The sequence below is a fragment of the Salmo trutta genome, chromosome 13, assembly GCF_901001165.1.
Source record: "Salmo trutta chromosome 13, fSalTru1.1, whole genome shotgun sequence".
In the NCBI taxonomy this organism is placed as follows: Eukaryota; Metazoa; Chordata; class Actinopteri; order Salmoniformes; family Salmonidae; genus Salmo; species Salmo trutta.
In genome coordinates, this window is record NC_042969.1 from 26,602,726 (window position 1) to 26,619,690 (window position 16,965).

The 16,965-nt window shown below is 40.9% G+C and overlaps 1 protein-coding gene and 1 non-coding gene across 3 annotated transcripts; both read right to left on the reverse strand.

Moving 5' to 3' along the window:
* Positions 1–250: 250 nt before the first annotated feature.
* pabir2 (PABIR family member 2) lies at positions 251–7,668 on the reverse strand. 2 transcript variants are annotated; one of them, XM_029771650.1, is made up of 11 exons: positions 7,402–7,663; positions 6,328–6,571; positions 5,864–5,942; positions 5,715–5,768; positions 5,222–5,265; positions 4,962–5,016; positions 4,376–4,477; positions 4,182–4,267; positions 3,971–4,035; positions 2,293–2,404; positions 251–2,050 (listed from the first exon to the last, which is right to left on the reverse strand). In XM_029771650.1, the coding sequence occupies exons 2-11, from the start codon at positions 6,435–6,437 to the stop codon at positions 1,906–1,908; spliced, it is 852 nt and encodes a 283-aa protein (XP_029627510.1). In that variant the 5' UTR covers positions 6,438–6,571; positions 7,402–7,663; the 3' UTR covers positions 251–1,905. The 2 variants fall into 2 exon arrangements, with proteins under 2 accessions (XP_029627510.1, XP_029627511.1); XM_029771651.1 differs by having other exon boundaries at positions 6,328–7,668.
* On the reverse strand, positions 6,129–6,232 carry LOC115206908 (small nucleolar RNA U109). The gene has a single exon (XR_003880887.1). It is a non-coding gene; the product is annotated as a small nucleolar RNA U109 (small nucleolar RNA).
* Positions 7,669–16,965: the final 9,297 nt, after the last annotated feature.

The following is a 16,965-nucleotide window of genomic DNA, read 5'->3' on the forward strand; positions in this document are numbered from 1 at the left end:
TACATTTGTATAAGATCACATTTATCAGATTTTCTTTTTGCTCAACTTAGACCAAATAAAGCCTTTTTACTGAATGTTTTTCTATGATTGCGTTGCTTTGTGTACACAGGGCTCATCTGCAAAAGAGACTTGTCTCAGCAGGACTCCAGTAAAAAAGGTTCAATTGAAAAAAAAATGTGTCAATTCAAAGCATTATGAAGAGGCCAAAAGGAAATGAGCAAGACATTTAAATATTGCCGACAACCAAAAGTCATTGAATGGAAATATAATTTATTTACACTCGGACAAATTAAAAGGCGCAGGGGGGGAAAACCTTTGGCAAGCAGTCTAACAAGTCTACCACCCGCCCATATACACTTAATTTATGATCTTATGCCCTAGACATTCAGACTAATTGAAAAATGAATAGGATATAATCAAAAATGTAAAAAAATCACACCAATTACATTGACAGCAGTGCACGCACACCTGATCAACCAGCTTGCAGTTTCTTAAAGACATTCAGTATTCATAACGCTGTTTTATTTACATATGCCAATGAAGATTTATAATCACTCTTGTACATGAAGTCTCCCACTCCCTTCGTCAAGACACCATACCCTGAACGAGGGGAAAATATCAAATTTGAGAGTTGAACTGATATTACTTAACCCAAACGTTTTACAGCGGCCTTAAAATGAATTTGTGAATCACTGTAGTTTGCCTTCACAGTTCCCCTGATAACTCTTTGGTATTGCTTATGAATGTTCATTGCAAATGTTATTCATAACCAACCAATCAATCCAGTGACACATCCTACACTAAAAGCTTTTAGGACAAATGTTGACCACAGTAGACCGACATAAGCCCACTCACTGAATCCCTTTTGAAACGGCACCATGTTCTGTCCTCTACCTCACTGTGCTCATCCTAAACCAATCTATTGTTTTAATTTCAGAGTATTGAGAATAGGGCGAGCTATTCTGTTCAATATAAAAACGCAACAATGTAGCCAAAAAAAGAAAAGTCAGTTACATTTACAAAGTGGCTTCAAACAAGAACACAAATTATTTTCCTAAAAGCGTCAGAAGTAAAAAGTAAATTTAGTTGCACATCCTGCAGGTCTCCAGATACATCCAGGCAGTAGGATTCAGAGACCCCAGTCTGTAGTGTTCAAATCAAGACTGAACCCCCCCGCTAAAATTAACCAGAATGATACCCCACATCTTGGTGACTACTGAGGATATAAACTGAAAACTGTTCTTTCAGTATAACAACAAGTAGTAACAACATTTCCAATCCCCTCGAGAGAATTGTCAGTTCACTGTTGAAGCCCTGTGCCCGCATTCATCACTCAGCCAATCAAACATAAAATGAATGACACATTGACATGAAAAATTATATACAGACTTACAAACAAGAACAACAATAAGTTATATCCTTTCATTCATACAAGCCCTGCGGACAGTTTTGTGCACACCAAAAACACCTGGAGAATTAGTTTTCTATAGAGAAAACAGGAAAACTGACTTAGTGAGCGACTTTCTCCATCCAGTGCTTAGTCCCGCCAGTGTGAAGCTGGAAAAACAAGTAGGGGATAGGGCTGGAAGCTGACAGTGAATGTGATGCAGGGTAGACAACTTGGCTGTTCTGGTCACTGTGGGGCTAAGCAGCACCATGTAAAGGATCCATATCTAGCTACTGTTCTCATAGCGTCGCACTAGTCTACTACAGCATGGTGTGTCCACAGCTCGCATCCAGGGCTTTGGTTTCCTTTCAATGCAAACACACCAAGACTCTCCTCCCCTAGCAAACAGCATGGGAAGGGATTCCCACATTAGCTAAAGCAAAGTGATTGGGGAGGTGTCGTACAGTTGAGGTGGCTTTCGTGCCTTCACTCTTGTTTAGAGTCTCATGTTCCCTTGTTCATTTTGGGGAGTGGTCCTGGAGGGGGTTGAAGGGAGAGTTACTGGAGGAAGGAGACTCAGAGATGCCCTCCATCTTAGATGGCGAGCCAGTGGAAGAACCCACACTGCTGAGGCTGCCGTCCAGCACGTCTGGCAGAGAGAGACTGGTGAGAGGAAAATACCAATTTCAGCAAGCAAACTGTTAGATATTCAATGACAATGTGATAACATTGTGATAATGTTCATCATATGGAGGAGCAAAGTTTAACATAATGGCAGAGAGGGAACTGAAACTGTTCAACTTGTGAAACAAATAGTCTTGTCACGAGACCATTGGCAGCCAATGCTAAACAGTTGTAAAATGTGTTTGCAGGGGTAGCTTTGATCAAATCTGAGGAACACTCACCAGGAGGTGAATTCTGGCAGTTGGACTTGGGGCGCGAGTACATCAGAGGACAGAATTGTGGTCGTCCCCTGGAAGAGCCTCTTTGGCTGGCTCTCAGTTTCCATCATCTCCCCTACAGAAGACAAAGACAGGTCATCAATAGAGAACCAACATCCATAGGACATTACACCAACTCACAAAATGCCCTCTCACCCTAAGCTCCAAACTTCCAACAGTTAAAGGGGCTGATGTATGTACAGTGCATTCGAAAAAGTATTCAGACCTTGACTTTTTCCACATTTTGTTAAGTTCCAGCCTTATTCTACAATTGGGGCGGGACATTTTAATCAATCTACATACAATACCCCATAATGACAAAGCAAAAACAGGTTTCAGAAATGTGATCACATTCACATAAGTATTGAGACTCTTTACTCAGTACTTTGTTGAAGCGCCTTTGGCAGCAATTACAGCCTCATCTTTTTCGATGTGACGCTTCAAGCTTGGCACACCTGTATTTTTGGACTTTCTCCCATTTGTCTCTGCAGATCCTCTCAAGCTCGGTCAGGCTGGATGGGGAGCGTCGCTGCACAGCTATTTTCAGGTCTCTCCAGAGATGTTCGAACGGGTTCAAGCCCGGGCTCTGGCTGGACCACTCAAGGACATTCAGAGACCAGTCCCAAAGCCACTCCCGCGTTGTCTTGGCTGTGTGCTTAGTATCGTTGTCATGTTGGAAGATGAACCGTTGCCCAAGTCTTAGGTCCTGAGCATGTTTTCGTCAAGGATCTCTGTACTTTGCACCATTCATCTTCCCTCGATCCTGACGAGTCTCCCAGTTCCTGCTGCTGAAAAACATCCACAGCATGATGCTGCTACCGCCATAGGGATGGCGCCAGGTTTCCTCCAGACTTGACACTTGGCATTCAGGCCAAAGAGTTCAATCTTTGTTTCGATCAGACCAGAGAACCTTGTTTGGGAGGTTCTCAGCTCTAGGTAGAATCTCGGTGGTTCCAAACTTCTTCCATTTAAGAATGATGGAGGCCATTGTGCTCGTCGGGAACTTCAACGCTACAGAATTGTTTTGGTACCCTTCCCCAGATCTGTGCCTCGACACAATCCTGTCTCAGAGCAATATGGACAATTCCTTCAACCTCATGGCTTGGTTTTTGCATTGACATGCACCATCAACTGTGGGACCTTATACAGACAGGTGTGTGCCTTTCCAAATCATGTCCAATCAATAGAATTTACCACAGGTGGACTCCAATCAAGTTGTAGAAACATCTCAAGGATGATCAATGGAAACAGGATGCAGCTGAGATCAATTTTGAGTCTCATAGCAAAGGGTCTGAATATTATATATTTTTAATACATTTCCAAAAAAGTTCTAAACTTGTTTTCAGTTTGTCATTATGGGGTATTGTGCGTAGATTGAAGAAAAAATATTTTAATAAATTTTAGAAGGCAGTAACATCACAATAGGTGGAAAAAGGGAATATTCTCTGAATGCACAGTATGCCTGCATGAGACATACCAAGTATACAAAACCTACCTAATACTGAGTTGGGTGCAATTCCATTGATCGAAGCCACAATATTAAAGCTAGAAAAGGAGCAGGTGTTCTTAATGTTTTTGTACACCCCATGTGGCATTAACAATGTCTTTTGACCTGTGAAAGAATACAGAAGGGTCGGCCCACCTTTACGTTTGATGGGCCCCAGGATGCTGGGCCTGATGCAGTGAATGGGGCTTTGGCTCCGCCGGCTAGAGACAAGAGAAGACCGCCAACGAGGCAACATTTATAGCAGTGACTCACTAATCAAACTGATGAATAGTGTAATGACAATGTGGTGTATGACTATGAATGGCAGTTGTCAGTGATAAGAGCTAGCCCTAGTCAGAGCACTCACCTGAAGCGTCGCGTTGGGCTAGGTATAGGGCTGGGGGATAGACCGTGGCTGCTCACCAGGATTTGCAATGAAGGGGAGAAGCACTGCTGCTCATTGGAGAGGAAAATATTATGATTAGCCAGGACTCTGCCAGAGATACCTTTCTGGTTCCATCTGCCAGGCATCAATACTAGAGTTGCAGTGGATGCACACACCTTTTTCCCTATCCCTCTAGTAGGGGATGGGGCAGGGGACACGGGCATAAAGTCAATCCGCTTTGGAGACGACGATGCAGATTTCTCAAAGTCATTGTCGCTCTGTGGGGGGGTTGCACAAGGAAGATTGAATTGTTACATTTATGCAGATTACATTCTACTATACAGTGGTTGGAGGAGTATTATACTCCCAACTGATTCTGTTCTTCAGAGAACATTGGCTGTAGCATGTTATTGGTCACACTCCCTACAAGGAGAGGAGCTCTCACTGGCCCAGGGCAACAATGGGGAGGTAGCCCATCAAACCAAATGCACAAACTGAAAGTCAGCGTCACAAACAGTACCATTTTTAATTTAGTGCACTACTTTAGTTGACCAAGGCCCAAAGGGTTCTGGTCAAAAGTAGTTAACTATGTAGGGAATAGGATGCCATTTGGGATGAAGCCCAATTTATCTTACATGCTAGTGCTCTGCCTAAATACATGAATGCTGAAGTGGTGAGAGCCTCAAATGGTGGAGTGCATATGCCTACTGTTTATGGAAGAGGAAATCTCCTTGTTACCATGGGAGCGTTATCATTTCTCACCAGGCTCAGACTCTCCTCCCAGGACTGGCTCATCTGCATGGCTGCTTGAACCTCCCTATGGTAGACACAAAATGCATCTAAACAAACCACAACCTTTTTTCCTTAAAGGGTTAAAGGGTTGAGCCAATGACAATCAACCACAGTTATTGACAAAGTACACAATATCATATGACAGAGTGGTACATAAATAGCTTACTGTCTTGAAGGCCAATAAACTGAATTCCATCACCAACTGGCTATCCTCAATGCATGAGTCTTACCGTTCATGGGCAGTCTCTCTGTTCATCAAATCTACACCTTCCTCCTGTAAGAAGCATAGACAGAAGGTTGGTGAGTGACATTATGGTGTCTTACCTACGGCTCAAACAGGCTGACAGAAGTCCAGTCAACAGTTGTTGGAGAATATTACAAAATCAGACTGCTCTGAGACCATGAGTTCTGAAATAGTGCACTATGAAGGGAATAGTGTGCCATTTAGACATTGAAATGACAAACCAAATCTAAACTATAGAGATGTATTTATAGTCTCTTCACTCTGTACAGCTTGCTAACAGTCATTAAAAGCATCAAATTCCAAAAACAATGGATAGAACTTTTTTGCACATTTTGACAGCAAGGAAATAACACATTTTAAGTGCAGTCCTTGGCTGCATGTTTTGCAGTCACAGACACTACCTATGGATAAGGGGCTGACATGCAAAGCAGCTAAAATAATAGCTTGGGCTAATGAGCGTGAAATGCAGTCGTACTTACCTGTTTGAGCTGATGAAGCCTAGTGCTGGGGACGCGAATGGGCGATGAAGGGACCTGCGAGATGGACTTCAATGAATCACCCAGTCTATAAGATATTACTTAGTAAGAGTACAAGCATATTATTTTGATTATACTCTTCATTTCCATACTATATTAGGGCGGTTGACAACAGTGGTGCTGTTTCTCCTGCTGCATAGAATCTCACTCTGGAACACCTGGGAATGTTCACTAGAAAAGGACAGACACATTAACACCACCACGTTGGTGTCCTAAATGGCACCCTATATAGTGCACTACTTTTGACCAAAGTAGTGCAATGTAAGGAATAGGGTGCCATAGGGCTCTGGTCAAAAGTTGAGCACTATATAGGAAATAGGATGCCATTTGGGACATATACATTGACTACAATGCGCCAAGTGTCAGAGTATTATACTACCAACTCAGCCTGATCTCGAGAGACTGGTGGCCTTGTTAACTCTGCTGGTTTTCTGTTGCATGACTGAATTGTCCACATGCTTCACAGCAGAGAAGGTAGTTGAATGATGACTAGATCGCAAGTCTGAAGGTATGTGAAGTGCAGAGTGATACAAGTGAGAAGACATTTTCTAAAAACCTTAGGCCATTTATCATTGGGGCACTGTTGGAACGTCTCAGTTGTCCATCACTCTGAACTAGTGAAGATGGGATTTCGAGGTCCAATTCCATCTTCTCTTGATTACTCATCCTGGTGTCCTCTTTTAGCTGATTCAAGATGTCTTCAGAAACGCCTGCGACGTTCCAGGCCACCCATGCGAAGCTACATGGTGATGCAAAGCAACGTTCTATGTAGGCAACTACACCAATGTTGATTGATGGATCTGAAAAACACCGACATGAATTGAGCAAACATAGCCCACCTGTGGAGTTAACCAGCAACAAGTTTTATGTTTGTTCAGGCTCGTGCAATTTTCTATTGGTTTAAGTTCCAGCAAGTGACACCCGTGAATATTCTTCCGGTTATCTTTAGCTAAGGAAACTTCAAGTATTTGTTGCTGCTAGCTAGCAAGCGAATCAGAGCTCACACAGAACCCTGGCCTGTGCTAGTTAGCCTAGCTATCTACAGACAATGCCAAGTTGCTTGCTAGCTCTGGTACTTGATAATTAAACTAGCTAGTGAGTTAACGTTAGCTAGGGCAGGGTTTCCCAAACATGGTTTCCCCCCGACAGAGTTTGGGAAACCCTCTTCACCGCACTTCGATGCAAAGTGATTTTCGTAGCAGGTTAGGAGAGCATTTTCGCTAGATAACCCTTTTCCTAGTCGTAATCTCAGTCTCATAACCTGTTAGGGTAGGGGGGGGAACTATTTCGATATCAAAGTGCGTGAAAATAGGGGTTCCCAGTTAACGTTAGCTAGTCTCGAGGAGCAAGCAAATGATATGTAGCCAACTGTTTAGAAAGACAGGTTAACGTTAACCAAATGAATCCATGTCGATAATTGAAACGATACAAACTACATAGTTCTTTTGGATTGTATAACGACGTCTCGTTATCAGCTTGTATATAGAACGGCAAAAGCTATTTAACGTGAGTTAGCTCGAAGATAATGGGATATCAAAGCACCTGGCTAACTTTAGTTAACGGTAACGTCGTTAGCTAAATCAAATGGTGATGTGATGATGAAGCTATGCTAATTTGAAAGTTACATTACCATGTTCAGAGGTTCATCAACCTACATAACTTGTATAGTTCTCCCTCAGCCATATATCGTGCATTTCCCTTCACAATACTCTGAAAAAGTGTCGCTAGCTGCTATAATCGATGACCAATGTTGTTAATCAATCTGCTACTGGAACAGCCGAAAACGCTCCACCAGTACCAAATTTCCCGCCCCTTTTGGTGCTTTCAGGCTGACCGACAGCAGAAGGATCCAATAAAAAGTATTTAATGTGCCCGTTTGAAAGGCAGACAATTGACCAATGGCTGCAGCGACTGTGAGTTATTTCCTGGAGACGTCATACATCCCAATTTTCTACTTATCTGAATTTACGGTGTTGATCAATTGTTATGACGGGCCACTCCTCCAGACACTTGATCCATGTAATGTGTGCAACATGTCAACTTCAAACGTTTGTTACATATTGTTGACGATAGAAGGGCAGCCATGGCCTTACTGCATAGTCTTCTGGAAAAGAAGGCTTGGGCCTATGTAATAAATATACAGTGGATAAAATTGTATGTAAATGTTCATCAATCAATTACATTCTAGAATTATGTAATAACTACTAATTGTGAAATGGAAAATCATTCTGACAATCTTTATGGAACATAATGCACCCCCCAAATCCTATTCTGTGAAATCATTTTTAAAATGCTGGGAAATAAAATAAACTCTAATACACTCTTGTGGTGTGTCAATGTGTGTCTCTAGTAGTCTGTAACATCCTTCTGAACACTTCCCTCTGCAACTGGATCCTGGACTTCCTGATGGGCCACCCCCAGGTGGTAAAGTAGGCAACAATGTAGCCACAACAATGACCCTCAAAATGGGGACCCCTCAGGGGTGAGTGATTAGACCCCTCGGGTACTCCCTGTTTCACCCATGACTGCGTGGCCACGCACGACTACAACAGCATAATTAAGTTTGCCGACGACACAGCGGTGGAAGGCCTGATCACCAACGACAATGAGACAGCCTGGTCTCCATGTGTTTAATACCATTCCATATAGTCCGTTCCAGACATTACTATGAGCCCGTCCTCCCCAATTAAGGTGCCACCAGCCGCCTGTGAGCTGCACCATCGAGAGCATCCTGGCTGGTTGCATCACCGCTTGGTATGGCCATTGCTCGGCATCCGACCGCAAGGGGCTACAGAAGGTAGTGCGTACAGCCCAGAACATCACTGGGGCCGAGCTCCCTGCCATCCAGGACATCTATACCAGGCAGTGTCAGAGGAAGGCCCTCATTCTTTCTCCAAAAACTCCAGCCACCCAAGTCTTTGCTACAGCACGGCAAGCTGTACCGGGACCAAAAGGCTCCTGTTGAGGCCAGGGGGCAGGATCTTATCCCGGTATTGGGATTCATTGTCATGTGACCATGGCGGGGAATTCAAAACTGCAAGAGTAATCATTTCAAATAATCAAATAATCAACTATTTTCCTCCATTTGAAAGATATATCTCCTAAATCTAACCACGCTGTCCGATTTTCAGAGGCTTTACAGAGAATGCATAAAGTTAGGTTATGTGAGGAGAGTACATTGACAATAGCTGCGTGTAATGTTTAGCCAATTCAAAGAAGGGCATCAACAGACAGAAAACTAGCTAGAATTATGCACTTACCTTTGACAATCTGCATCAGATGACACTCATAGGACATTATGTTAGACAATACATGCATTTTTAGTTCCATCAAGTTCATATTTATATCCAAAAACAGCATTTACAGTCGCGGTGAAAGTCAGAATTTTTTTCGGCTCGAATGCTCCCAGTGAATCCAGCATTACAAATCACGGAATTACTATTCGAAAACATTGGTAAATTATAATATTGTCATTCAAAGAATAATATATTATCATCTCGTAATTGCTACCGAATGGCCAGATCTCAAAATAACTTTACTGGGAAATCACATTTTGCTATAAACTGGGTACTATGCTAACAACATAAGCTAAGCTATAAGCTAAGCTAAGCTATACCATTAGCATTAGCATCATCTAATATCGATAATAACATTCTAAATATCCCCTTACCTTTGATTATCTCCATCAGAAGGCGCTGCCAGCGATCCCAGGTCCAGAACAAATGTGGTTTCTTTTGATAAAGTTCATAATTTATGTCCAAATAGTTAGCGTTCAGTAGGCTCCCACAAAATGAGGTGGGCAGTGTAAAGTCACGCCGAAAAGCTAAAAAAAACCTAGTAAATAATCTATTTATGTTTGTTCAAACATGTCAAACGTTGTTTAGCATTAATCTTTTGGTCCATTTTTAACGTGAAACATCAGTAAACATCAGTAATATTTTCACACAACCTATCAAGTGTCTAGAATAAACGATTATGACAAAGACACTCTTCTCAGATTCATGCGCAGGCGCAAAAAATGAAGTGATGACGTGTCAACTTGTAAGCTTTCTAATTCGGTCTGTATTCATGACAGATGCTTCCAACAACTTTCTAAAGATCGTTGACATCTAGTGGAAGCAGTAGGAGTTGCGAACTGAATCCTTTCTCACTGTGGTATCTTTAAAACAATGACACTAAATAGTACAGTCACAAAATTCTCATTTTTTTTAATCTATTTTTCACAGGTTTTTGCCTGCAATATGAGTTTTGTTATACTTACAGACACCATTCAAACTGTTTTAGAAAATTCAGAGTGTTTTCTATCCGAATGTGTTAATAATATGCATATCCTAGCTTCTGAGTTGGTGTAGGAGGCAGTTAAAAATGGGCACATATTTTTTTCAAAATTCTCAATACTGCCCCCGTGGCCCGTAGAGGTTATTAACCAGCTTCCACCCCCACCCAGACTATTTGCATTGACCCCCTTATTTTAATCTTATTTATTATTATTTTTTGCACTGACTCTCTTGCAAAGGCTCGATGTACACACACTGGACTCTAACCACACAATCACACATGCTATACTGACACTGTAACACACACACGTACACACACACACACATGCATGCATATTGACGGCACACACACACACACATTCACATTCCTTCACCCTCTTCCCATACGCTGCTGCTACTCTTTGTTTATTATCTATGCATGGTCACTTTACACCTACCTACATGAACATATTACCTAAATTACCTTGACTACTGTGTACCCCTGCACATTGACTCGGTACCTGTATACAGCCTTGTTATTGTTATGTTAATTGTGTTACTATTTTTCCTTTAGTTTATTTAGCACATTTGTCTCACTTACTTTCTAAAAACTCTGCAAGGTCAACACCTGTTGTATTCGGCACATATGACAAAAACAATTTGATTTGATTCTGAATAGGCGCTGCTCTCAACCATCCATGACCCCTTTACCAAACCTCATAGCTTCACATAGTTGCAGCTCTCTCTACCGAGACCAGACCATGTTACGTCCCAAATGGCACCAATTCCATATGTAGTGCACTACCCATGGGGCTCTGATCAAAACTAGTGCACTATAGCATATATGGTTAGGGTACTATTTGGGACACACTTAGCCCAGGAATATGCTTCCGCAGGGTCACATGTTCACTACAGCTCTTTCTTGGCTCTCTGTCTTGCAGTGAAATCAAATCGTATTTGTCACATGCGCCGAATACAACAGGTGTAGACCTTACAGTGAAATGATTACTTACAAGCCCTTAACCAACAATGTAGTTTTAAGAAAAATACCCCCCAAAAAGTAAGAAATAAAAGTAACAAATAATTAAAGAACAGCAGTAAAATAACAATAGCGGGGCTATATACAGTGGGTTCTGGTACAGAGTCAATGTGCGGGGGCACCGGTTAGTCGAGGTAATATGTACATGTACAGTTTAAGTCGGAAGTTTACATACACTTAGATTGAAGTCATTAAAACACATTTTTCAACCACTCCACAAATTTCTTGTTAACAAACTATAGTTTTGGCAAGTCAGTTAGGACATTTACTTTGTGCATGACAAGTTATTTTTCCAACAATTGTTTACAGACAGATTATATCACTTATAAATGACTGAATCACAATTCCAGTGGGTCAGAAGTTTACATACACTAAGTTGACTGTGCATTTAAACAGCTTGGAAACTTGCAGAAAATGATGACATGGATTTGAAGCTTCTGATAGGCTAATTGACATAATTTGAGTCAATTGGAGGTGTACCTGTGGATGTATTTCAAAGCTTACCTTTCGAACTCAGTGCCTCTTTGCTTGACATCATGGGAAAATCAAAAGAAATCAGCCAAGACCTCAGAAAAAAATGATAGACCTCCGCAAGTCTGGTTCATCCTTGGGAGCAATTTCCAAATGCCTGAAGGTACCACGTTCATCTGTACAAGCAATAATACGCAAGAATAAACACCATGGGACCACTCAGCCGTCATACCGCTCAGAAAGGAAACGCGTTCTGTCTCCTAGAGATTAACGTACTTTGAACGCAAATCAATCCCAGAAAAACAGCAAAGGACCTTGTGAAGATGCTGGAGGAAACAGGTACAAAAGTATCTATATCCACAGTAAAACAAGTCCTATATCGACATAACCTGAAAGGCCGCTCAGCAAAGAAGAAGCCACTGCTCCAAAATCGCCATAAAAAAGCCAGACTACGGTTTGCAACTGCACATGGGGACAAAGATCATACTTTTTGGAGAAATATCCTCTGGTCTGATGAAACAAAAATAGAACTATTTAGCCATAATGACCATCGTTATGTTTGGAGGAAAAAGGGGGAGGCTTGCAAGCCGAAGAACACCTTCCCAACCGTGAAGGACGGGGGTGGCAGCATCATGTTGTGGGGGTGCTTTGCTGCAGGAAGGACTGGTGCACTTCACAAAATAGATGGCATCACGAGGAAGGAAAATGATATGGATATATTGAAGCAACATCTCAAGACATCAGTCAGGAAGTTAAAGCTTGGTCGCAACTGGGTCTTCCAAATGGAAAATGACCCCAAGCATACTTCCAAAGTTGTGGCAAAATGGCTTAAGGACAACAAAGTCAAGGTATTGGATTGGCCATCACAAAGCCCTGACCTCAATCCTATAGAAAATTTGTGGCCAGAACTGAAAAAGTGTGTGCGAGCATGGAGGCCTACAAACCTGACTCAGTTACATCTGCTCTGTCATGAGGAATGGGCCAACCTTTAACCAACTTATTGTGGGAAGCTTGTGGAAGGCTACCCAAAACGTTTGACCCAAGTTAAACAATTTAAAGGCAATGCTACCAAATACTAATTGAGTGTATGCAAACTTCTGACCCACTGGGAATGTGATGAAAGAAATAAAAGCTGAAATAAATCATTCTCTCTACTATTATTCTGACATTTCACATTCGTAAAATAAAGTGGTGATCCTAACTGATCTAAGACAGGGAATTGTTACTAGGATTAAATGTCAGGAATTGTGAAAAACTGAGTTTAAATGTATTTGGCTAAGGTGTATGCAAACTTCCAACTTCAAATGTAGGTAGAGTTATTAAAGTGACTATGCATAGATAATAACAGAGAGTAGCAGCAGCATAAAAGAGGGGGGAAAATGCAAATAGTCTGGGTAGCCATTTGATTAGCTCTTCAGAAGTCTTATGGCTTGGGGTTAGAAGCTGTATAGAAACCTCTTGGACCTAGACTTGGCACTCCGGTACCGCTTGCCGTGCGGGAGCAGAGAGAACAGTCTATGACTAGGGTGGCTGGAGTCTTTGAAAATTTCTAGGGCCTTCCTCTGACACCGCCTTGTATAGAGGTCCTGGATGGCAGGAAGCTTGGCCCCGTTGATGTACTGGGCCATACGCACTACCCTCTGTAGTGCCTTGCGGTCAGAGGCCGAGCAGTTGCCATACCAGGCAGTGATGCAACTAGTCAGGATGCTCTCGATGGTGCAGCTGTAGAACCTTTTGAGGATCTGAGGACCCATGCCAAATCTTTTCAGTTTCCTGAGGGGGAATAGGTTTTGTCGTGCCCTCCTCACGACTGTCTTGGTGTGCTTGGACCATATTAGTTTGTTGATGATGTGGACGCCAAGGAACTTGAAGTTCTTAACCTGCTCCAATACAGCCCTGTCTTCTTAATAACAGACACAAGCTGTTGGGCCAAGAGACTAGGAGGTCATTAGCTGTTAGGCCAGGAGACAAGAAGGCCATTACTAGGGTCAGGTGATACCAACAAAAAAAAGTGCTAAAATCTGAGGGAGTCTGAGTAGGCTAGACATGGGTAGTCCTTTACAAATATTTTTCATGGTTCAAAATATAATTCCATGAATTGGAAAAACCTCTGCTTTGTGTTTTGTACTTGAATATCCACATACTCCATATAATTTATTTTTTTTATACCACAGATAAATCAAATCAAACCTTTTGTCACTTGTGCCTTATCGTGAAATGCTTACTTAAAGCCCTTAACCAACAATGCAGTTCAAGAAAGAGTCATGAAAATATTTACCAAATAAACTAAAGTAAAAAATAATAAAAAGTAACATAATAAAATAACAATAAAGAGAGGGGGTCAATGGTGCGGTAGGTAGCCTAGCGGTTAGAGCGTTAGACTTGTAACCGGAAGGTTGCAAGATCAATCCCTGAGCTGACAAGGTGAAAATTGATCGTTCTGCCCCTGAACAAGGCACTGTTCAGGTTGCCATTGAAAATAAGAATTTGTTCTTAACTGACTTGCCTAATGAAATTTTAAAAATAAAATTGACAATTTCTTGATGAAAGCAAACACATATTTAGTATGAGAATGAAAGTGGTGTTTTGTTGATCCACTAATTCTAATGTTTGAAAACTAGGCCTACATAAGGCTGGTGGTAGGGGGAGTAAATCGTTTCTGTAGGTAGGTGTGGCTCTATATTTGTCTGTACTTCATTCATTCAGAAAGAAATAATAGCTTTTTATTTCAGGGAATAAATATAGCGTTCCATGACTCTTATACATTTTTCCTGCAAAGTAAAATTATTTGATATCATGAACATTATTCTTGAACATTATTCTTCGTAAAAAAAGAGTGCCACGACAGACTGAAATGCTCTCCTCCCCCGACTACGCCATGGGGGATGATGTAGCCGTCACTGCAGCCTTGCTGGAGAGCATACAATGAAATGTAGGACTTTTTTTCACGTTTCGGCGCCATTTTCGATTGTGTTGGAGGTAAGTTTGGATATTTTGGGGGATTATTTTTCGTGTATTTTTCTCATATTCACATCTGTTCAACCCATTCAGTAATTTAGTAAATTCGGAGGTTTAATTACTATAAACTTAATTTATTAAAATATACTTTTCGAGTTTGTAATATACGACTTTCACCATTTTGCGCAATGTCTTATTATTGCCGCTGACTTTATAATAAGGTAGAGTTTTTTGCTGAATATGCGTTATTTCACACATGACATAAGTCAGTGGCTCTGCATCGATTGGTTTATGATGAACACGGCATTGTTTAATTACACGTAGCGCGCAAAAGGTTAGGCTACTTTGTTGCGAATAACAAACTTTAGCTGAAAATATACAATTGGCTACATCGATGCATGTAAAGTGAGCATGCTATTCATGCAACAACATTATGAATATAACTGCATTTCAAAATGTGTTCGTTTTTTTTTCAAAAGATGGGGAAACATTCTCTGAATAGGCTGATAGACTATTAGTACAACACATATATTAGCCTACATAACATTATAAATATTAGCCTACCATAACAATAATAGCATTTTGTTGAAATGATGGGCCTTTTTAAGGATAGGCTATTTTGTACACATGTTGAACTGCTTTAAACCATAAAAATGTAGTCTAGTAAGCAGAACCACATTGAGTAAAAAAGCTATATTATTATTATTACCATTTTATGTGATGATCAATCAGTATTAGTACAAGTGGATGACTGTGACACGGGCCACTGCTTTTGACAGGAAAGGGTGATAAGAATGGACATGTTGCAAAGGGTGTGCTTAGTCATGTTCTAGGCTGCTGCCGTGCGTCATCAATTGTTGCTCATGCTAAATTCACTATTCATTCAAATTTGAAAAAGCTACTATTTTCAGATTATACACATTTTATAAACAATTATTTAAAAGTTTGACACAATATTGGCCTGCATTTTAACATCGTCATATATGGGTAGCCTAACTGTTCTTTTTTTATAAGGCAGGAATTGTCACTAACCCAACCTAATCTATTCAAAGAGTCCTGTATGTGCCCTGGAGGTTTAGAGTTTAGGAAACGTAAGCAACAGGCATATACAGGCTTTTACTGGAGGCAAGGAGCCCTTGACAAATGGACTTCAAATAATTATTTAATAATGTATACTTGCCTTCCTTACTTTCTCAAAATGGCCACATTATTAGATCAATCGATGAAAACTTTGTATTTTTTTAACCATACCTTATGGAGGCAGAAGGAAAGGGGGCTGGGCCTCTGTTGTTGCTCTAATTTGTTACCCAATGTTTTTACCGTCATTAATTTATATCAGGAAATGTACTGTTCTTACCAGAGATGTATACATTTATTTTGTTTGAAAAATATCTAGTCTTACAGGCTTTTCAAAACATACTACTAAATATTATTTTGCTTCTTTGAGTACTCTTGGCCTAGTAGGGCCTACGTTAAGTCATCCCATGTGAAATAGCTGGCTGGAGATCACATTAATCTCTTTCCATATCTTTTGCATAACAGTTGATCCTCAATGGTATCCCAACCAAATTCCTATTTAATGCAACACATTTTACTATGTACACTTAATCTTTTTAAAGTTACCTTTGAACCAGTGAGCACGTATTTCAGGCAGCTGTCGTAGCAGCACGTCATGGTTTGTAGTGATAGTAAAGATGCAGACCATGAAGAGCTGCTGCTACAGCACTGTGACACTGTCCATCCTCTCGTCTCACAATGAAGTCAGTGGTTCAGTGGCCCTCAGTCAGGGTTGGCTCATATTTGATTCCCGCAGCTGCTACCCATACAAAAATACATGCACGCTCTACTGTAAGTCGCTTTGGATAAAAACATCAGTTAAGTGGCATTAATTACATTAAGGGTCTGAATAATTAATTATCTTGAGTGTATTGGAGCATAGTGTCTTGGCTGAGTTGTTTGAACTACAGTACAGAGCACACTGTTGAGGATTGAAGACTTGATCCAACACCTCCCCAATGCAGTAAAGGACTGGACTGCTGGCTGGGCTGTAGCAGCACGTAAATACTGGAGTTGGCCTTATTCCGGTATCCAGTGTTACTGTTCTGCTGTAGTCAGGCCTGCCTACTACAACAGCCTGCTTTGTGTTTCACACTATAATGAACAACTGCTTTATTCAATACTGTATCAACATTTTAACTAACTCATGATTAGTTACCCATTTTAACTAACCCATGATACTTATTACACATTACATGTTTTCTTAAAATTCAACTGTGGAACTGTCTGTATTTATAAGAAGATTTTCATTGCCAGTGTGAAAGCATGTTTAGATGACATTCAGTGGTATAAAGTACTTAAGTAAAAAACTATTTAAAGTACTACTTATGTCGTTTCTTTGGGTATCTGTACTTAACTATTTATATTTTTGACAACTTTTACTTCACTACATTCCTTAAGAAAATAATGTACA